Source organism: Panthera uncia, assembly GCF_023721935.1.
Source record: "Panthera uncia isolate 11264 chromosome C1 unlocalized genomic scaffold, Puncia_PCG_1.0 HiC_scaffold_4, whole genome shotgun sequence".
Lineage (NCBI taxonomy): Eukaryota > Metazoa > Chordata > Mammalia > Carnivora > Felidae > Panthera > Panthera uncia.
In genome coordinates, this window is record NW_026057585.1 from 57,170,613 (window position 1) to 57,193,557 (window position 22,945).

At 42.5% G+C, this 22,945-nt stretch overlaps 1 protein-coding gene across 7 annotated transcripts in view; it reads right to left on the minus strand.

Moving 5' to 3' along the window:
- Window positions 1-22,945, minus strand: part of FGGY (FGGY carbohydrate kinase domain containing) — a 419,663-nt gene that overhangs the window by 131,231 nt on the left and 265,487 nt on the right. For all 7 annotated transcript variants that reach the window (XM_049617075.1, XM_049617074.1, XM_049617072.1 and 4 more), the window contains one exon: window positions 10,738-10,845. In XM_049617075.1, coding sequence (XP_049473032.1) covers window positions 10,738-10,845 — 108 coding nt within the window. The remainder of the gene's footprint in view (window positions 1-10,737; window positions 10,846-22,945) is intronic.

The window sequence follows — 22,945 nt, forward strand, 5'->3', positions numbered from 1 at the left end:
AAAAGAAAAGAAAAGAAAAGAAAAGAAAAGAAAAGAAAAGAAAAGAAAAGAAAACTAAGAAGTAAAATAATAAAATAATGTATACAACTCAACACCAAGCACCCCCCCCCCAAATAATCAAATTAAAATTTGGCAGAAGACTTAAACAGACATTTCCCCAAAGAAGACATACAAATGGCCAATAGACACATGAAAAGATGCTCAACATCACTCATCATCAGGGAAATGCAAATCAAAACCACAATGAGATAATCACCTCACTACTGTAAGAATGGCTAAAATAAAAACAACAACAACAACAACAACAAAAAAACCCAAGAAATAAAGACGTGTTGGTAAAGACGTGGAGAAAAAGGAACCTTCATGTACAGTTGATAGAAATGTAAATTGGTGCAGGCACTGTGGAAAACAGTGTAGAGGTTCTTCAAAGAATAAAAAATAGAATTACCATAGGATCCCTTAATTCCACTATTGTGTGTTTATACAAAGAAGACAAAAACACTAATTCAAAAAGATTTATGCACCCCTTTACTGCAATATTATTTATAATAGCAAAGATATGGAAGGAACCTAAGTGTCCCAATAAAGAAGAGGTGGTATGTATGTATGTATGTATGTAAATACACACACACACACACACACACACACACACACACACACTGGAATATTACCCAGCCATCAAAAAGAATGAAACCTTGCCATTTGCAACAATATGCATGGACATAGAGATACGATGCTAAGTGAAGTGTCAGAGAAAGACAAATACCATATGATTTTACTCATATGTGGAATTTAAGAAACAAAACAAGCAAAGAAAAAAAGAGACAAACGAAAAACAGACTCCTAACTATAGAGAACTGATGGTTACCAGAGGGAAAGTGGGTGGGTAGAGGGATGGGGGAAATAGTGATGGGAATTAAGAGTACACTTATCATGATGAGCGCTGAGTAATGTATAGAATTGTTGAATCACTGTATTGTACGCCTGAAACTAATATAACACTGTACGTTAATTATACTGAAAATAGAAGCCAAGACTACATCATTGTTAATAAACTTGAATTTAAATAAAAAATATGCTGAAAATAAAAAAATAAACAAAGTAAAATCAACATGAAGAAAAATTTGCTATATATCTAAAAAAGGAGGAGAGGTGAGAAGAAGATTAATATTGTTGCTTGATCTGAGCACTGGTATGTACTGACATTGTTGAATGTAATATTGCTCACCTTAACAAATAAACATTTAAATAAACAATAAATAAACCAAAAAAAATGAAATAAGTAGCTTAACAATGCTTTAGGATAGGAGAATATTCTCATAATCAATAAATAGAGAAGAAATAGCAAAGAAACAAAAACTATTAAAACAGAAATTCTAGTATTGATAAATATTATACCCGAAATATTTAGTGGATAGGCATCACCCTGATTAAAGATAAAAGAGAAAAGTCAATGAACTTGAAAAGAGACCCAGAGAGAGTACCTAATTGTGAGAGGGAGGAGGGAAGGAGAGGAAGTGAGGGAGAGAAGGAGACAGAGAGAGAGGTGGGAGGGGTGGTAGAGAGGCAGAGACTGGGGGGAAAAAAATCCCTCATGGGCCTATGGGACAATGCCCAAGGGTCTCAAATATATGTAACTGGAGTCACAGTATGAGGAATAAGAGCACACGGGGCCTTGGTAATGAGGTAGGTCTGTGAGTATGGGTGCAATGGAGATGCCTATGTATCATACAGGCACACCCTCTGATGATACTAAGGGGCAAATATATAGTATCATCCCCCAGGGAAAATACCTAAGCCAGGGGTGGTACAGATTCATGGGAACCACACCTCTACTCTTGTTGCTAAATGAAGATCTGCCATATCTATTACCTATAAAACATTTGTCTTATTGTTCCTAGCCTCACATTGCTGGTGTTTCTTATTACTTCATTAGGAAATGTATTGTCAAGAGCCACCACCTGTGCTGAAGTTTACTCTCACTCCAACTTCTGGGTCTGTGGAAAGGATCGCTTGCTAGGTCACTAGGGAACCACAGTTCTAAATACTTTCTTTTGTCTTCTAGGTATATTAATCTTGTGGTGCTGTTTATATTGCTGCTGTGGCATACGGATGCAGTATTTATCTATGTTTAAATAAATAAATGCTGACAATTTCCCAAATTTGGTGAAAGAGAGAAATTTACAAATTCAAGAAGTTTAGCAAATCCGGGAGAAGAAGGATAAATCCAAAGAACGCCATGTCTGGGCACACCATAATAAAAATCAAAGGTTAAGAGAAAATCAAGAACGTGGTAGAAGAAAAATAATATACTGTATGCATGGGACAAACAATACCAACGATGGTGGACTTCTCCTGAGAAAAAAACCGTGCCAGAATACAAGATAGTAACATCTTTAAGCACTGAAGAAAAACAAACAAAAAACCTGTCAACCACGATTATTTTTTATTTGAGGGAGACAGAGAGCACAAGTGGGGGGAGAGGGGCAGAGATAGAGAGAATCCCAACCAGGATCCCTGCTCAATGTGGAGACCATCATGGGGCTCCATCCCATGACCCGGGGATCATGACTTAAGCCGAAATCAAGAGTTGGAGGCTCAACTGACTAAGCCACCCAGGTGCCCCAACCAAGAATTCTGTATTGAGCAAAAATATCTCTCAAGATAGAAGGTAAAATAAATCACTAAAAAAGGAAAAAAAAAAACCTATTTTTTTTTCTTTTTTGTCAGTACAGCTACAAGAAATGAATAAATGCTGAAGTGCGTTCTCCAGGATAAGGAAAATATTAGATATTTACATTTTCAGAAAGAAAAAAAAAACAACGGGGATGGTAAACAGGTAGGTAAATGCAAAAGATAATGGTTGCTTCTCAGAATTTCTTTGAAATACGTATGACTTATTAGGGACTGAATTGTATCCTCCCAAAATTCTGATGTGAAGCCCCAACCTTCCATGTGACTGGAAATAGAGACTTTACGGAGGTAAATAAGGTCATACGAGGTCACACGGATAGGGCCCTAACATGAGAGAATTGCTGTCCTTATAAGAAGAGCAAGGATCACCAAAGCTCTCTCACTACATGCATGCACCTGGAAAAGGCCACGTGAGGACACAGGGAGAGGCTGCTGTCCACAAGCCAAGAAGACAGCTCTCACCAGAAACTTAATTTTCTAGCACTATGGTCAGGGACTTCTATCCACCAAACTGTAAGGAAATAAATGTCTATTGTTTAAGTCACCCAGTCTATGGTATTTTGGTATGGCACCCTGGGCAGACTAATGCGTTATTTAAAGCAAACAACAGGGGTGCCGGAGAGGTTCAGTCAGTTAAGAATCATACAGACTCTTGATTTCGGCTCAGGTCGTGATCTCACAGTTTGTGAGATTGAGCCCTGCATATGAGATCAAGCACTGCATCAGGCTCTGCATTGACAGCATGGAGCCTGCTTGGGATTCTCTCTCTCCCTCCCTTTCTGTCCCTTCCCTTGCTCACACACACACGCACTCCCTCTCTCTCTCAAAATAAATAAATAAACTTAAAAAAATAAAAATAAAGCAAACACAGCAACTACTATATTGTTGGATGTATAACATGTAGACGTCACGCATATTATGACTTATAGCATTTAAGAGTTGGGGGGGTAGCATGTAACTACACAGTTGAATGCTTTTTCTATATTGCATGAAGTTTATAATATATAATCTAAGTAGGCTGAAAAGTTCATGACGTTTATTGTATATAATTCCCAAAGACATCATTTAAAGGAATTCAAACTATCATGCCTAAAAACCAAATAGAAGAATTTAAATGGAATTCAGAAAATTGAAAGATATTTGAATAATCCAAAAGATGGCAGAAAAGGAGAGAGAAAAAACAAAAACAAAACAAAACAAAACCAGAACCACAGAAAACAAAGAGCAAAATGGAAGACCTAAATCCAACAACATTCACCTTCACGTTGAATTGTAGGTAGTTTCAACATCAGAGTAAACATCAGAGATTACAAGACTGCAGGAAAGCAAGACCCAACTATATACTGTGTATAAAAGATGCACTTTACATAGACTGGGATGGAGAAAATGGTGCTTTGACTGATGGTGCTGGGAGAGAAGGTTAAAAAAAAAAATAGATGGAGAGATGTTATACATTTTGGACTTAGAATCCATAGGACCTTCTGACTGGATGTGGCCAGAGAAGGGAAGGGGGGAGTCAAGAATTCATCCCAATTTTTTTGTTTTGATAAAAATATAAATGAGGTGGTCTTTACTCAAATGAAGACAAATAATTGAGGATCAACACAGAGAATGTATCAGTTACCAGAGTTAGAAAACGGTAATTCTGAAATCCCCACCCCCGCCTCCTTGACATTGACTCTATCTTCTCTCCATTGATAGCAACGCTATCCTTTAGAAACCGTGACCTCTCTCTCTCTGCTGCACCTTTCATATCCAATCCATCAGGAAACCTCACCGTCTCTACCTTCAAAATACATCCCCAAATACGACCACGTTTTACCAGCTCCACTGCCATTACCCCCATCTCTCAGCTGGTTTACTGCAAAAGCCTCTTTGGGGTGTCACTGCTTCTGTCTCTCACACCCCCCATCCCACAGTTTATTCCCAACATAGCAGTCAGGCAGCAGTCTGAATGATCCTTTAAAAACTAAGTCATACCTGTCCTGGGCTCATAATTCTCCAGTGGCTTTCCATTTCCCTCAGAGCAAAAGCCAAAATTTTCACAGTGACCAATAATATAGTCCCAAATTACCTCGTAAACTTATTCCCTACAACTCTCATTTTGGGTCATTCTGCTCCATCTTTGTGGCCTCCTTGCTATTCCTGTAATGTCGCAGGCAGGCAATCCTCCCTCAGGACCTTTGCACTGGTTGTTCCCTTGGCCTGGTACATTCTTCCTCCAGGTTTCCAAATGGCGAATTTCCTTCCTCTCCTTGTTAAGTTTGTATGTCACATCAGTAAGGTTTACCCTGGCCACTTTTTTTTTTTTAATTTTTTTTTTTAATGTTTATTTATTTTTGAGACAGAGAGAGACAGAGCATGAACGGGGGAGGGTCACAGAGAGAAGGAGACACAGAATCTGAAACAGGCTCCAGGCTCTGAGCTGTCAGCACAGAGCCTGACGCGGGGCTTGAACCCACGGACCGTGAGATCATGACCTGAGCTGAAGTCGGACGCTTAACCGACTGAGCCACCCAGGCGCCCCTGACCACCTTTTTTTAAAATTGCAAACTGCTCACCTGAATCCATAAGCTTACTTCCTCTTTTACTTTTAACGACTTTAACCATAAAATAAACTCTATGGCTTTCTCATTCTATGTACTGTGTATGACCCGTCTCTTCTTGTTAGAATGTAAGCTTGACAAGGGGCAGATTTTTGGAGTGGGGTGCAGAAGAAGCTATTTTCGTCACCATTTCTCGCTCAGAATGGTAACATGAACATAGGCACTCAATAAATACTGGCTGTTTAAACAAACATCACTCTAAAGAGTTTAGACTTTATCCTACAGATAACTGGAGAGGTGTCAAGAGTGACAGGGTCACATCTATGTGCTTTCAACACATAGTTGAAATTTTGTGGACTAAATGTTGTGTCCCTTCAAAATTCACACGTTGAAATCCTAACGACCAAAGCGATGGTATTGGGAGGTGGGGCCTTTGGGAGGTGATTAAGTATGAAGGTAGAGCCCTAATGAATGGGATTAATGCCTTTATAAGGGGCTGAGGAGACCAGAGTCCTCCCCTTCCACTTCTTCTTCAACCCAGAAGAGGATCCTCACCAGAACCCAACCAAGGTGCTGCCTTGATCATGGCCTTCTGGCCTCTACAGCTGTGAGAAATAAAGTGTTGCTGTATATAAGCCACCCAGTCTATAGTACCTTGTTTGAGCGGGACACACTAAGACAAAAGAATCAGAGAGGGAAGGATTAGAAGAAAGAAGGTCATCAGAGAGCTGTGCAGGAATCCAGGTGCGTATACAAAAAATACAGTGAAAGCATGGGTGGGAGGGAACACAGAAGAGTTTATTTATCCAGGGTAGGTCTTTGTATCCACGAAGTCATTTCAATTAGCCAATGTGAAATGCTGGGGACATACCTAAGTCTATACACAGAATCTGTCAATACTGATACACATAACATTTTTTCTCTCATGGTCCTACAAAGCCTGTCAACTGTATTTGCTTCAATATACTTGAAAAGAAAGTCCTACTAACTCACAGTAATTGCTTCTCAAGGGACTATATAAGACAAGTGTAGGAAAAACTCAAAAATGTAGCTCCACAAAAGTCAGGTCCGGTTCTGGAGAGATCTGGGGCTTCTGGTAGCCCACTTGGGTTTGAGTCAAAGCTTCCCCACTTACAACTATTAAGGCCATGATCAAGTTACCTCATTGTTCTGAACCGTAAAACTGACGTAATAACACTGGCCACACAGACAGGCTGGGTTGATCAGAAAGGGCCTGAAGGTGTTTGTCACATAGCAGATACTCCCAGTAGGCTGCAGGGGTAGCACAATCTATGTGCTACACTAACTAATAATTATCAGGTCTCTATCCAGCCTTCCCATTAGATGATAAGCTACTGGAGGACAGGAATCGTGTGACTGTATTCTTGCTTGGCCCAGTGTGATCACTGCAACATAATGGAAGGGGTGAAATCACTATCTCCATCCATGCACCCCATGCACCCACGCTGCAAGGTCTTTGTACACCCACTTATGGAAGACTGACTGACTTCCTGAGGCTAGGGCCAGGCTGACTAGCACTGGGGATAAGGCAGGGGACAGAGAGGCTTCCCAAATGCCAGAATTCTGGGCACACAACGTCTTGCTACATGGTGACCCTGGAGCTTAAGTTCATAAATTTAAATTCTAGGTTCAAACAATTCAAAGGTAACCCTCTCCCAAGCCTACCTGTCCCAGAAAGCCAAAGCCACAAATTTGACTTTGCCTCCCTCACTCTACACCTCCCCCAATGAAAATGACTCCAAGTGAGACAGACAAGAGTGTTTGGAGAGAGGGATGGCCACGGTCCAGCTGGAAACCAGTTTCAGCATCTGGTGACTGCACGGGTTGGTATTCTATGAAAAAGGTCTGGACGAAAAGCAATATTTTTTGCACAACTATTTTGGAGAGAGTATTGACAAGCACGAGGCAATCCCTGATGGGTGCCCAATTGATGCCACTAAAATCAATCATCCACAGGATGGAGGCATGTGCCCTTCTAAAAGGAAATGAGTATGAGTGGCACAAGTTTGAAATGAGTGGAAAATGAATGCAAGTCTCAGTCGAATGAAACTATAAGAGGTACAAAGCCAGAAGAAATCCTATTCTATTTTTTTTTCTTCATGCTGAAGTTAACCAGATGGAGTTTGTTTTGTTTTGTTTTGTTTTCCAGTAGCAATCTATTCACATGCTTGGAATGAAGGATTTGCTTTGGGATAGATGATCTTTTCTTTTTCTTTCTTTTTTTTTTTTTTTAATTATAAAAATGAGACAAAATAGCTTCCCACCCTGCAAATCTAGAGATTAGGTAGTTTTTTGTTTCTTTTTTTTTTTTTTTTTCTTTTCCTTCTCTTTCTCCTCCTTCCCTTCCCTCTTCCTCTCCTTTCTCTCCTCTTCTGCTTCAGGTGGTTATGTTTGTGACTGCATGTTTAGAATGTACTTTGGACAATGCAATGACGGAAGAGACGCAGCATGTCAGAGATGTGCATTTGAGACAAAGAACATAAAAAAATGTAACTTCCTCCCTGCAGTGTTCTCTAGGAAACCAATGTGTTGTAAAACCAGAGGTCAGAGTTCACAACAGAATTGAGGAGAATAAGTAAAAGGAAAGGAAGGCAAAGAAGCCACAGAAAAAGGCCACTGATGGTGCACTAGGAATCTCCCGGGGCTGTGCCTTGCTACCCAGAGTTTTTCTTCTTCATCGGAAAAATATGGACAACAACTGTACCTATTTGACAGGGGTTTCGAGAGAATTAAATGAGATGTATATGCAAAGCTCTTGGCACTGAGACTGGGAAATAAGCCTTAAAAATGAATGGCAGGCATTGTGATGATTATGAATATCATGCAAGGAGTTAACAAGATTATATATATAAGTCCTGTCCACAGAAAAAGATACTCAATTAAATGTGATTTTTATTATTACTATCATTATTATTCTTATTTTATCTATTTTATAGGTTGTTTCTGTCTCTTTGCTTGTCTTCTCTGGACTGATGCTTTGGGTGATCTGTTCTGTTCTTGACTCAGATTTTGTCCCATCATGTGAGCATTTAGATTTCCTAAGATTTTGCTGTCTATAACCCATAGGTTAGTCTACGGCCAATAAAACTATAGAAGTAGAATTGCCCAAAGTGGAACTCCGAACGCAGCTTGATTGGCTGATGGCATAAAATCAACTAACTACAGAAGGGCCAACAATTTCCATGACTCCCATCGAAAGTCAGAGTAGACTATTATGAAGATTTTATTAATGGCGAAAAAGAGGTCACATTTTTTATTTAAATTCAGGGCTCATGAAACAAGCGGAACCAATTCTTATCCACAAAGATATGTCATAATGTTTGGGAAAAGATGGCTTATATCCATAGCAACAGAGCAAACTTTGAGCCAAATACTGGGAAGAGTGTTTCCAGACTGAAACAGATGTTCAATTTGCATATTAAGTCTCTGAAAACCTGTTGATGGACAGCTGCACGAACAATGCATCCTGCACAAAGAGTTGGTTTACTGGATCATGATCCTTGTTAAAAAAAAACCCACAAAGTCTCTGGATTGTGTGATCCAGGAGTTCTGGGTCTGCGAAGGGTGATTATACTATGACGCAGGGTTGAAAAGGGCTATATTTCAGTAATGGATTTTCAATGTGTCACAGAGAAGAACGGATATCCAGGTTGAGAGTTGTGTAAACACATGACACTAGTTAAAATAGGAGAATGAAAAGCCTGAGTCCCATGGCACCTTCAGACAGTGGTGTCATCTCAACTTCTCTAGCATGGGGTTATTAAGACCAATCAGATGTTATGTTATAGTCACTAAGGTTCCCTACTAGACAGTGAGCTCCTCAAAAGCAGGGCCTGATGAAGGCCTAATCCATTTAATTCCTCCAGAACATGTGCTTTGAATCTAGCCATCCATCTATGCTTCCATGGACGGTGAAAGAGAACCTGAGGCAGCTAAGTATAAAATAGCAATATACTAAGAAATGGAAACTAATGGTGATTTGCATCCATAGCCAGCTTTGGATCAGACCACTATAACTCTGCTGAACATTTGGAGAGTCGGTATCGGAATCAGGCCATAAACAGATGATTTCAGTGTAACACAGTAAATGTGAGGTTGGCTGAGCCTAGGTCTCATTTTCCCTTGCCTTCCACATGTAATCTCCCTGAGGGCCCACTGACCTCTCCTGACCTGAGTTCTCAGTCATCATTGCCACTGTCCTCATTCAAGCCCGCAAGGCTTTCTGTCTGTGGACTAACCTACTAAAATCATCTCCCCACCTTCAGCCACGTGTCCTCAGGCCTTCTTCCTCACGGCTGCTAGCTGGAGTCTGGACAACTGAGATCTGAACATATGCATCCGCTCTGCCAACCTTTTGCTGGTTCCCCTTGGTCCACCAGACAAATATCGGCTCCCGAGCATGTTCTACAGGGACTTCTTATGATGTGGTCCCTGCCCAGCTCTCTAACTTTTATCCTAAGTCATTCTTCTAAGAACAGTTTATGTCACAATTTAAACGCTGGACTATGTGCTATTACCTCAAGTAGGCCTTGTTATTTTTAACTCCCATATCTTTGGTCCTATGCCAGTTCTGCCTAAAAGAGTAGCCCTACCCTTCTTTGCCTGGTTTGTCCCTATTTACCTTTTAAGACTCAGCACAAATGCTTTCTCCCCCTCAAAGAGTTAGCTCTTTAACCTAGCTTTAGGTCAACTCTGCTTTGCACTTCTGGTATAGTATTCATGTCACTTTTATGCATCTTCTATCTTCCCTATTAGACAACCCCACAAATTCATCAAATTTATTAAGCACCTTCTATGAAGGAGGCACTGAGCTTGACGCAAAGACAAGTATGATACGGACTTTGCCTTTAAGGAGCTCATAGATTTCTGGAAATGACAGATTAGTAAACCAATAATAATAGAATACTATAAGTAGAGTCATGTCTTAAAGGACAACTAAAATTATCCAGGTGGTAAAGAACTCTCTGAGCAGAGAAAGAAACACATCCAAAGGCACAGAGGAGTAGAATAACATAAGCCATGGGGAAGTTGTGGGTAAGGCAATCTAGCCTTAGTGACAAGTACATGTGTGGGACTGGAAGGGCTGGACCATGAAAGATGCGATGTGCCCAGAAAACTATCTGAATGAGGTCCCCAAGGCTATGGAGAACCACTGAAGGATTCTGGCTGGAGAGCAACATGGTCCTTTTTACAGAGTAGAGTATCACTCTCACGGACGTGAGAAAAAAAAATGGATTTTTGCATGAAAGGTAGGTGTCAAGATGCGTTAGTCACCAGTGCCTGGACCAACATTTATTCCTTTGGCAAATGCATGCTGCATATGCACCATATGTTAGGCTGTGCTCTAAAAGAAAGCTAATTCTTCTGATTTAGGAGCCTGCAAATTTTATATATGGGGTAAATGGGGAGGGTGACAAAATGGACTAGTCAAGGCTATGAAAACATTTAAGCCCGTATTGAGAAAAGGTCAACTTACCAATTTTCCAGTAACGCTCTGACCACCTTCATTCAGCCAGAACCCAGGGACCATGGCTGAGAAATAAGGGCCCCAGACACCTGGTACAAAAATTGGGTCTTTGCTGATCTGAAAAGAAAGAGGCAAAGTATGTGAAAATAATTGACGCTCAGGGCTAGAAGAAGCCTTATCCTCCTCCCATCTGATGTTTCTGTGACCATGTGATTCAATTTCTTATTAAATACCTTCTTTGGTAAGAAAGTCATTCCTTCCAAAGGAAGGGCATGGCTTCATCTTTGGATGAAGGTCTTCCTGTTACATTCATTTAAGATGTCAGAGTAGCAAAAGATCATTTTGGAAAGAAACTGGTAGGACATTTCCTTGCTGGCTCCCTCTCTGTGGTAGACTGATTGCAAAAATGTCCCCCACTCTACCCCTCCCTGTGTCCATTTCCTCTGCAATGTGACTTTACAACTCCTCTCACTGACAGGTGGAGTCCCCACCCATGGAATCTAGGTCAGCTTCGTGACTTGTCCCGGCCAACACAATGAGATGGAAGTCATACCACCAGTCTTCTAGACTTAGGTCTCAAGAGGACTGTGTGCTTCTACTCTCCCTCTTGGTTCTCAACCTTTGCAAAGAGAAGAGCCCAGACTAACCTGCTGGATGGAAGGACATGCAACAGAACTGAAGCAACCCAAATGTAGCAGGTGTATCTCAGATATAAGAGACAGCCCAAACAAGATCAGTAGATCACCCTAGTCAACCAGCACTAACAAGCCCAGATCACCACAATCACCCAGCTAATTGATAGACTTGTGAACAAAAACACATGTCTTATATGTCACTAACATTTTGTGTTTGTCACCTAGCATTTCTGTGGTAATAGGTAAGTGACACATTCCCTTCCTTCTCCAACTACTTACTAGTCAACTAATAGCATGCCATCTCCCCCTCTTGGGTGCTGGGGACAAAGAGATGAATCACACAGAGTTCTTATCTTCAGGAATCTACCAATCTAGAGGGGAGTTCCACAGGTAAATAGACAAATAGGATGCAGTGTGGTCCACGGGATGGTAAAGACAATACATAGAATGTTATGGGGGACAGAGCAGCCCAGGAGTGAATGGTCTTAGGGAATAGGACATAGCTCAGACGAGCAGGACTGAGGCAGGCATTCTAGGTCAAGGGAAGGGCTTGAACAAAGCCATGTAGGTGAGGGAGAGGTGTTCTTAGGACTCAAGACACTGCAGCAGTGTGTTTGTAGCAGACTACAGAAGTCCTTTCAGGTATTAGGAGAATACATCAAGACATGAACCTGGACGGACGAGGAAGGACCACATGTTCACTCATTTGGAATGGTGCGTGTTTCTCATCCATCTAGTAGGGACGCGTGTTGAAGTCATATTTCTGGTTGTGGAGAAGTGTAGGGGAGGGTGGGGAGGGAAAGGGAGGGAGGCATGTCAGATCTACTCCCACATGTCTTCTGGATAGGCAGCAAATCCATTCATTCATTTATCCTACAAATATTTATTCAGCCCTTATTATGTGTTGGTACTATGTCTCATCCTGGGGATATAGAAATGAACTGAATATTCATGATTTCTGCCCTCATGAAATTTTTAGTCCAGCATTTTAGCACATGGACAAACATTATTTGTCTTGACCCCAACCGTTCCAGTTGCCTTTTCACTAAACTAGTGAGTCCTCAAATCAGGATTTCCGAAGCTCCAACAGGAAGGAGGTGAGGCAAGGTAAGGGAACTACAAAACACTGTCAACTCTAAATTGTGTGAAATCAAGATAATTTATAAAAAGGGACATTTAACACCTAAAAAAGAAAGAATAATGTCAGGGGAAAAAGACAGACTTTTGCAAGAAAAGTCAGTTTGGCTTACATTGACATACTTCTTTCCTTACTGGTATAACAGATGTTTCCTGAACTCCCACTGTGATCCAAGTCTGTGCCAGGCACTGGCAATGAATGTTAAACAAAACAGCACAGCCCCTGCCCTCAGACAGATTACAGCAAGCAATCATTCAAGTTTGGCCAGGAATCTCTTGGTTTAGTACCGAAGGCCTTGCGTCCTAGAAAACCCTTCCGTCCTAGGCAAAAGAGATAAATCACTGGGCAGCCTCAGAAAAATATTAATCAGACCACTACACAGATGTGTAATTATAAAGCGTGATATGTAAATGAATGAAAATCAAAAGGTCTGATAAGAGCAAATAAGTGAGGTACCTAATCCAGTCTATGGGTCAGGGAAGGCTTTCTTAGGAGGTAACATCAGAATTACGAAGTAAAACATATATAGAAGTTATTTAGTAGGTGTGAAGGTATGTGTGTGAGTAGGAGTGTGTGTATGTGTGCTTTTGTGTATGTGTGTACGATACAGAGAGTGTTCCAGCCGGAAGGAGCACACACACCATACGATCTTCATTTTTGTCACTTGGTCTTTGCCCGTGAACATTTATCACGTGCCGGGCCTAGAAACTACTCCCTAAACTGCATCCCAGAGTGGCTTTGGGGTGAATAAGATAGCTCATGTTCACAACCATTAAGAACCCAGTGTTTGACAGGTAGATGGATAACAACCAAAGTCAAATCATCTCTTTTCCTGCCTGGCACCCCTTCCCTTCCAGGACTCTTAGCCCCATTTGATAGATAAGTCTCAGAGAGGCTGTATAAGATACCCACAGTCACTCAGTTAGTAACTGCCCAAGGTGGGATTTGAACCCAGGCAGATGCCGGCCTCAAACCAGATGGCAGGCTTTATTTGTAACTTGTAGTACATACTCTGCTTTGGAAGGTTACTCATCACACCCCACCTCCACCCTGTCTCAAAATTTAAACCTGCTCCTGAGTCAGCCATAGCAGAGCTCCATTGGAAGAGTGTGGTTCTGCGGCTCCGAAATGTCAGGTGAAGGCTTTGCCTGGCTCTGCCCACGTATAAAGCTTTGAGCCGACTCCTGCTCACGCTCACTCGTTTGAAATGGCAAATGCTTCTCATCAGACATCTGAGTGAAGCGAGGAAACCAAGACAGAAATATGTTCCCCAGAGCATTTCCAATCACTTCCAAGCCCTGTGCTCTTGGGGAAAACAAGTAATAGTTTGTTTTGAGAGAGAGAGAGAACGCGCATTTGTATATGTCTGTGTGCTTTAATCCTTTGCAATGAACCTAAATATTTAAAAATATTTTTGTGAAAGCTCTTACCCATGCTGTGGGCTATCCTGGAGGCTGCTCTGTTACCCAAAGGAGGGAGTTCATTTTACTCCACTGGTAACAACTGTCTGTGCAGGACGCTGACTTCCTAGTAATCGTGGTGTTGTTGGCAACAACAACAGCTAAGATGGACTGGCTACTTACCAAAGGCCTTACTCCAAGCATATTATAGGAATTAAATCACTTAACCCTCATGAAAACCCTAAGGGAAGATTCCATCATTATTCCTATTGTCTAGATGTGTAAACTAAGGCTGAGAGAGTTCAATTACGTGTCCAAGGTTGTAAAAAACTGCCAAGGAGTCAGGCACCACACTCTACAGGTTCCATAGTTGTCTCTGCCAAAGTGTTGTCTTAGTTTTAGGCTACCTTTGCTTCTTGGAATCCTTCTTTGCCTCTCGAAGGCAGAAAGCAAGGGCCATCACAGTCAATACAGACTCATTCAAATGGAACAAACCTTTTGGTTTTGCTGACAAATAAGTTAGGGAATCTGCATTTCCAAAAGCTTTTGATAAATTTTCTCCAATACACTTGTGAAGAGAAGAACACATGGGTTGAGTCAAATACCTATCTTCATTCTATTCCCAACTGCCATATTCCAGCCAGGTGATCTTACACAAGGACATAAATGGGCCTCAGCCTCAATTCAAAAATGGAAGGATCAGGGCACCTCGGTGGCTCAGTCGATTAAGCTTCTGACTCTTGATTTCAGCTCAGATCTTGTGGTTTGGGAGTCTAAGCCCCGTGCTGTCAGCACAGAGCCTGCTTAAGATTCTCCCCCTCTCTCTGCCTCTTTCTTTCTCCCTCTCAAAAATAAACATTTAACAAAATGGGAGGATTAAGGGGCACCTGGCTGGTTCAGTCAGTGGAGTGTGTGACTCTTGATCTCAGGGTCGTGAGTTTGGGCCCCATGTTGGATAACAGAGATTACTTAAAAGAAAAGAGAAAAAGAAAATATATGGTTATACAAAAATGGGAGTATCGATGTGAATGTTGAAAGACTTCTGTGAAGATGAAATAAGTTATCACCTACCAAGACCTTATTATATGTTAAATACCAAATAGACATTAGTTCTCCTTGAAACGAAGTTTGTATGAGAGAACAGTCAGGTGACAGAGTTGAATGACCACAACCAAAAGTAATTATGATCATGTAAGAAGGTCTCTAGATTTGTCCATGGCCTGATTTAGCCAATATTGTTAACACTGAAGTAGAAAGTGATACAGAAGTAAAGCTTATCATGTTTTCAGATGGTGTTAACTTGGGAGGATTGCTTAGAATGGGGCATGTCCAAATCAAGATTCAAGATTACTTCAAAGAGCTAGAACATTAAGCAAAATACAAGAAACTAGTTAACATTTATTTAATTGTATAAATATTTGCACTTAGAAGGTACTGGAAATATTCTCATATTCTTTTTAATGGGTGGTGGTATATGAGTATTCCATGTGGTATTGTTTAAACAGTACACAGACCCTTGCTATATTCTTAAATTGTATGTGCTATCAATAAAGTTAAAGAAACCCACAATGAGACAAAACATTTGGTTGCACACCATACACCAGGCACTGAGATCAGCATCGAGGCTATTAAAGTAACAAAGTAAATGGTAATAACACAAATAATTAATAATAAGGCATGGCTCCTTTCCTCAAAGAGCTCCTAGTCTGACCAGGCAGACAAGAGGCAGAAATTCAGAAATTACAACAAATCATGCTAAGCCCCACAGTAAGAGAGGGAAGGAGGGGTAGGAACCCAAGCTGTAGTCTTTCCATAGGTGGCCACACGGAGCGAGGCCTTGAAGGAGGAGTAAGTGTTTCCCTAAGTAAAGAAGGAAGGCATGCCAGGCAGAAAGGACTGTGTGGGTTAGGGGTACACTCATGAAGCTGCACAAGCATTCTGGTTTTCATGAGGGCTTAAAGTTCTGAATTTTACTTTAAATAAAAGGTCATAAAGTTTGAAGGACAGGTATATTTCTGCATTTATATGTCCTAATGCTTGTGAAAAATTCAATTTTGAAAAAGCTGTGGCTTTTTAAAAGGAAAAAAGCCTCAAACAACCCTCTAAGTCAAGCAACGAGAGTAAGAAATAACGCAGAAATAAGGATAATAATAAGAAATACTAAAATGGTAATCGCTAACAGTTACTGTGGGCTTCAGAAGATGCCAAATACTCTTCTAGGCTCTTTATAAATTCTATCACATAATACTTGTGACATCCCAATGAGATAGGTCCTATTATACTTACCCCACAAACGAGGAAATCTAAGTTGAAGGAAATCAGATAGATAGTATATAAAAGGGTAACTTCAGATCCAAACAAGATCCAAGCTATGGACTACCAACTTCTTTTCCTCTGCCGACTTTATTTTCCTCGTCTATAAAGTAGTTAGATTGGACTAGAATATTTAATATCTCCTTTGTCTTTGAGATTATCTAAGATTCCAAGAAGCGGAGTCATTCTTCTCCAGCTGGCCAATCAGAATTCTCCAGCAAGCTCTTTCAACACAGACTCTGCTCTGTGGCTCAGAGGATCAAACTGGGTGGTCTCGAGGGGCTTCTCTTAACTACCGACTTTGCTTTGCCACCTCTGTGACCCGTGGCCAGGATTATAAGGGGCATTTGTTGACTGTCAACTTCATGGGTTGTATATAATGGCTACCATCTATAATTATAATCTTTTATATTTGCTGAGCACATATTCAGCAAGTATTTATTGGATACACACTGAATTCAAACTATTGTTTCCAACACGAATAGATACGGAAAGATGGGCATCAGAGCCTCTTGAGGTTTGCAATCTAGGAGGAGCCAGGGCACAGGATGGGCTGGGTGTCAGTCAGGTATCAAGTGATTTGTAAGTTTCTATTTGTATTCAGTCTTGCAATGACCCTGATAGTATACGGAGTCAAATATGCACAGCCCATTTTATAGCTGAAGACAAAGGCATGCAGAGGGTAGGCAAACTACCCAGGATCACAAGGATCTGAAATGGTGCAGCAGGGATTAGAAGCCTCTCTCCATTTGTTCCTCCCTCTTTTCATGTCTGTGCCCAAGCTGGCTCCGTTAGTGGATGCCACTGGCTGAGTTTCATCTAAGGCCGCGCTGCTGTCAGCTGAGTTTCCCTTCGGTGCTAAAGCCCGAGCGCCTGCTCACACCTCTTTCTGGGAGAGATGACTGGGCTCAGGGCAGGGAGCTACTGCAGCAATTTCCGTTCCGCCTTGCCCCCACCCCATCATCCCCGAGGTTGGCCTAAACCTCTGGCAGGGGCAGCAGGCAGGCTCCAGGCGCCAGTGGTCCTGAGAGGGAACAGGAGGTTTTGTTTTGAGTGCCTCCAGCCAGGTTGGGAATTTTAGAGGGTAGCCGCAGGCATGTGTGGGACTGAGTATTTCCGTGGTGGCTCATCTCTCCCTCCAAATGGACTGTGCTATCGTCTTACTAGAAAAAAAAAAAAATTATACACATTCCAGCCAACTCCCAGCTCACTACACAGTGCAAAAAAGAGCAGAGAGAATTTGGTTTTTGAATAGGGCTCTTAGCATTGACCTCTATTTTTGCACTTCTCAGATGAAACTGTAGTGAGTTACTTGCTTCTCCTATGAAATAGTGAGGAACCACATCTTCTCTCAAAAGGCAGTGAACACGGTTTAGTAATGTCAGCAGAGACCCTGGAGTCAGACAAACCTCAGTTTCAATTGTGGTTGGGTTGTTTATTAGCCATGTTCCTTTAAATCTCTCTGGGACTCAGTTTCCTCATCTATAAATGGGGATAATCTCACCTCCCACAGAGTTTTGTGTGAGTCCTAAGTGGTATAATGTGCTTAAAAATCTTAGGACGTGATATCCCCTCAAGGAATGTGAAATAACAGATGGTTTAATTCCACTCCTTTTTGGGACAGTGGGAAGATCTGGAATACAAAGTCCTGGGTTGGAGTCTAGGCTTTGCCCCTTCTTAGTGCTGTCCCTTGGGAAGGTTCTCCTTGCTCTTCCTTCTTGCATTTACTCCTCTTTGCTTGTCTCACTTGCCACATCTCATGGGGGCAGCCCATCCATTCCCACATGTGCACTGACAACTTTTGTGCTGTTGAGTCCCAAATTTTCGTCCCAAACTCAGGCCCTATTATAAACATCCTTTAGAAGTGCCCCGTGACATAGGAGAGCTTTCTGACCTGGCTTTTATCTACAAGTCTGGTCTAATCACACATGGTACATCTCCTCATCCTTTGCCCCATTATTTTTACTCCAATGAGCCCATCACAGCCCAGAAATCCCCACGTACACCACCTTCTTTCTCATCTGTATGTCTTCATAATTTCTCTTCTCTCTAAAAGGCATTTCTTCTGACTTCCCCCTAACCCTTCCATGTCCTTTTATAGAACTTAGCTCAATATCATCTGCTCTGGGAAGCTTCTCTAAACTCTGACTGGGTTATTAGCTGCTTCTTCCAGCATCTTCCTTAACCTTCTGTCCTTCTATACTGTAAATTATTTTGACATATATGTCTAAGTGTGTATACCTACATCCGTAAGTCATACGTAATTGGATTACATAATTAAGCAATGCATACTTAACATGCTATGTGCATATAATATGCTTTGTAAACCAAACCATACAAATGCAGCACATGGCTAAAGTTATTAACAACGTCACAGATACTCACAGCTGTAATTCACCTGTAAGCGGCACAAAGTTAACAAAGCTTCAGGCTTGCCAAATCTCCCTTTGCTATATTTGGAGGTTTCTGAAAGGTTAAGAGTCCTCCAGTATAGAGCATGCCCTTCCTAGAAATCCAATCCCTTTATTTCAGTTTGAGCAAAACAAGAACACATGAAAACCTGCCTACAGATACCTCCTGGGGGCTTAGCAGTTGAGCAGGCGGGGAGGGCACTGAATGGGTTTGTCACCCAACCAAACAGTCCCCAAATCTGGGATGGAGGGAGGCAGCCAAATGTTGCTTGCAATGTCCTGAGTTATTTGCAAAGTATTTTGGACTCCTTAAACCCTGAATTCCTTATTCTTCATCATTCTGAAACCCATATGTGATCACAAGAGAAATTTAATCCATATGTTTCTCATTCACATACACTTAAAACACACCCAAAGTTGCTTTGCAAGAGACTGAATGACCAAGAAAACTTTGAGGCAGTCCTAAAATTTCCCCCAATTTTCTCTCTCTTGCAGACAAGAAGCCACACTTGGCCTCCTCTCTACAGATGCTTGACTGGCTCCAGTGAGCTCAGACCGGCTCTCAGCTTTGAAAGTTCCAAGAGCTGTATGACCCCAAAGATATAAAATCATAGTTTGCGTCTTTTCACAGCCTAAACAATCCGCAGTGAGTAAACAGTTATCGGTCTCTTCTGTGGATCCTGTGAGTAAGGGAGGAGGGGCTGGTGATGTGAGTGGGGGAAGGGGAGGCAGCTAATGAGAGGAGAGAGGGCACCCTTTCTGCGTGGTGGTCACCAGATGTTCCAGGTCACATGGTGAGCTGGACCCTCCGAGTCAGAACCCTATCTTCTACTTCTGTCACATCCCCAGGAGTGAGCAGAAGACTAACTGAGTGCTTCTCCAATATGACCCAGCCGATGCCTCCCTTTGATTCTAAACTAGCTGTTTAGGAAAAGCAGCTCTCCCTTACAGAGTTCAGTAAAAAATTGCCTCAGGCAGCCTTACAGCCGAGGCCGGTCAGCAGGTGCACACGAGCATGACACAGCCTTTTCTCTGTAACAAGCACACGGCACCCCAACACACAGAGTCTCGGTCAGGTATCCTCTGACTTCCGACTGCTAAGTTGTGGGCACTTTCTCTTCCTGCCCTGCTCCTGCTCAGCTTCTGAGTTTCCCTTGTTACGACTTTTGCTTTGATACCAGTGTATAGTCTCACATGTTGTCTCATAAGTCTGACCCCGGGTGTAGAGATTGTCTGGTGTGGCTCTGAATGTTTAGTCCTAACTTGTTGTATGACTTTGGTCCTTGGGGTGTTCCTCTGAAAAGTGGGGCAAACAGGACCTCTTTTATAGACCCGTAAAGACTAAATGTGGCACAATCTATTATAGGCCTTGGTACAGTGCCTGGTACATTCAGTGACCCAGGGAAATGGAGCCTGTATTAATATCATCACCTCCATACTGGCCAAGGTGTACTTCTTATTTATGGAGTGGATTACATGCAGGCATTTAACTTTAAAAAGCAAGATCTGACACCATCTTGACTGGAAATCTAAAGTAGGGTACAGGGTTTGCACGGGCTGTAGAGAAGGAGCAAGATAGGAATCAACACGATCACTCAGGTGCATTAACTTCTACTGGCAAGATCTGTCATTGGGCGTAAGCACAACTGAGAGGTACCTGTTAACAGGGTAAGGTGTAAAGGCAAAGAGAATCCTGGCTGAATTATAGCAGGGCCTCTTTTGAAAAAAGTCAGCATTTCTGGGCAGATGCATCAATCATTGCCTTTTGGAAGCACTCCCCGAAAGAACCCACTCCTGCTTCTCAGGTTCAGCTCAGGGAATTTGGGACCTGGGACGTGTCCACACCAAGTCTGGACCTGAAGAATCCCGATCTTCAGAACTGTCTCTCCGCTTTTGGCCTAAGAGAAGATGAGAAGGCTAAAGTGGCCGGGCAAAGAGAACTAAAGACTCTGGGACACTTGGGTGGTTCCGTGACTGAGGAACCGCCCACGTGTCATAAACTGACAAATGTTTATCGAGTGTTAGGGTGAAGGAGTTCATCCCTTACATCTGCTCTGTAACGAAGGAGACTGCGAGAGCATTAAAAAGTCGTGATGGTCAGATAGCAGGAGGTCAGGAGAAAGATGGAGAGACAGGGTAGGAACCCCACGTTGTTTGGCCACCGAATATGTTACCAGAGGCAGCACACAAGCGACACAGGTACCAGCATGTCCATGTCATACAGCGATAAGGGCCCGTCTTCCTGCCATGTCTGGGCCATGCCTCTGAATCCTACACAGGCCAGCACACCAGGGAGTCACCGCCATCAGCTGGAGAGATGTCTACGCGAAGCTTCTGTCGTCCCCACATGGGGCAGTTTTACATCCACTCCCCCACCTGCGATGCTGGGCAAGGCTGTGTCACCTGGTTTCGATGGTCAAGGGAAATGAGCTTCAAGGATGTTAATTCAAGTTTCCAGGCTCACAAAGAGGGGCAGAACCAGGTTTTAGACTCAAATCTGACTCAAGTGTCCACAAGCTTCTTGAGACACCTTTTTATAGAAAAAAGGCTGTACACAGGAGAGACAAGGACCCGGCAGGCAGACAGAGTCAGCCCAGCTCCCTTTGGGCCCTGAATGGAATATGTCCCTTGGAAAGTCAGTAGACAATATGGGATTTTCCTTTGTCAAAGGGGGGGGGGGGGGGAGAGGGAGAGAGAGAGAGAGAGAGAGAGAGAGAGAGAGAGAGAGAGAGAGAAATATCATATATTCCCGTGCTACCTTTTCCCTTTTCTCCATATTCAACAGCAGTTTTTTGAGAATGCTAAGTGACTCTCAGATTTAAAAAAAAAAGGGGGGGGGGACTTAAAAATTGCTTCCCTATTTGAGTGAGTTTTTTTGGAAGAGAAATAGTCCACAGAGGTAAGGAGACCAGAGGAAGAAAGGGCACTCAGAGGGAAAGCTGATCTGGAGGGTTTGCCCTCTGCCTGTACTCTATAAAAGACCATGCTAATAAGTAAGATATGTAAACACTGTAGGACAATCAGAAACAAATGAAATGAGGGCTTGAGAGTAACAGTGTTCAGCTGTGGCCAAAGGCCAGGAGGCAGCTTTTGTTATGAATAGATCATCTGCATGTGAAACAGACCTGATTTTAACCCTTGGCGGAGGCTATCCAGTGTAGAAGAATGTATAGGGCCCATCTGGATTTCCTTAGACAAAAGAAAAACAGGGGATAACAGGGAAGAGAGGGGGAGAAACAGCTATCTGGGAAATAATATGATATGATGTAGGGCAGAGTTACAGTTCTGTGAGAGTGGTTTAAATAGTTTCTGTGTTATTAATCAGTAACAATTGGGCTCGCAAAGTAACAAATGAATGACAGTTACAATGACTTTTTTAAAAGAAGGTATTACAGGTGAATGGAGGCAGGCAAGGGAGGGAAGGCCACTAACATTTGCCAAGCAGCACCTACTAGGTGCTGATTGTTTGATACACAGTCTCCTGCATCATCTTCATGATAATCCTGCCACTTCCTTCAGGTTACAGATGAAGATACGCTGACTCACAAAAGTTCCGAGCCTTGTTTACAGTCATATAGATGCTCCAGGTGGCAGAATGGGGGTTTGATTTGATCTGGTTCGGTCTGGTTGGGAAGAAGGCTATGCTCTTCTTCTTATACCAGGCTGCCTCCTGGCTACTGGAAGAACAACAAAAGTCCAAAGAACGTAAGGGGCCAGTGGAACCAGCCCTTGCCCTTTCCCTTCCTGGACATTTGAGCTCTTGCTGTGGGTTTACAGAGAAGGGTCAGGGCAGTGCCTAAGAGTGCTCTCAAGGAGCAAACCAAAGCCGGTTTCTGGAGAGATCAGTGTGCTTCCCTATGGTCCTGCCTTCCTCCCTTCTCCCCACTCATCATGCAGCAATCAGAGACAAGATTAAACGAAACTGGTCACCAACGCCAGCCTGGCTTCCAGGATGTGTGAATTCCGGCAGAACTCTCTGTGTGATGGTGTAGACTGTGATACCCTGTGTGTGTGGTGTAGACTTATTCGCCATTGGCCTAGCAATTTGAGAATTTGGCTCTCACCTGAGGGACAGATGTCAGAGTGAGGAGTAAGAGCTATTTTTCCACTTCACTGGCCTGCGCTCTCAACACGGTGACTGAGCACTCAGCCATGGTAGGAGGGAATGTCCCTGTGCAGCTGCCTCTGGGTGGGTACAGAGAAGGGTGTGGGGGTTAGAGAGGCCGGGGGGCCGGGGAGACTACTTCCTCCAGGCTGACTGGTGCCGTGCAGAGGGGCGTTTTGGTTTAGCCAGGTCAGGAATCACAACTCCATGATCAA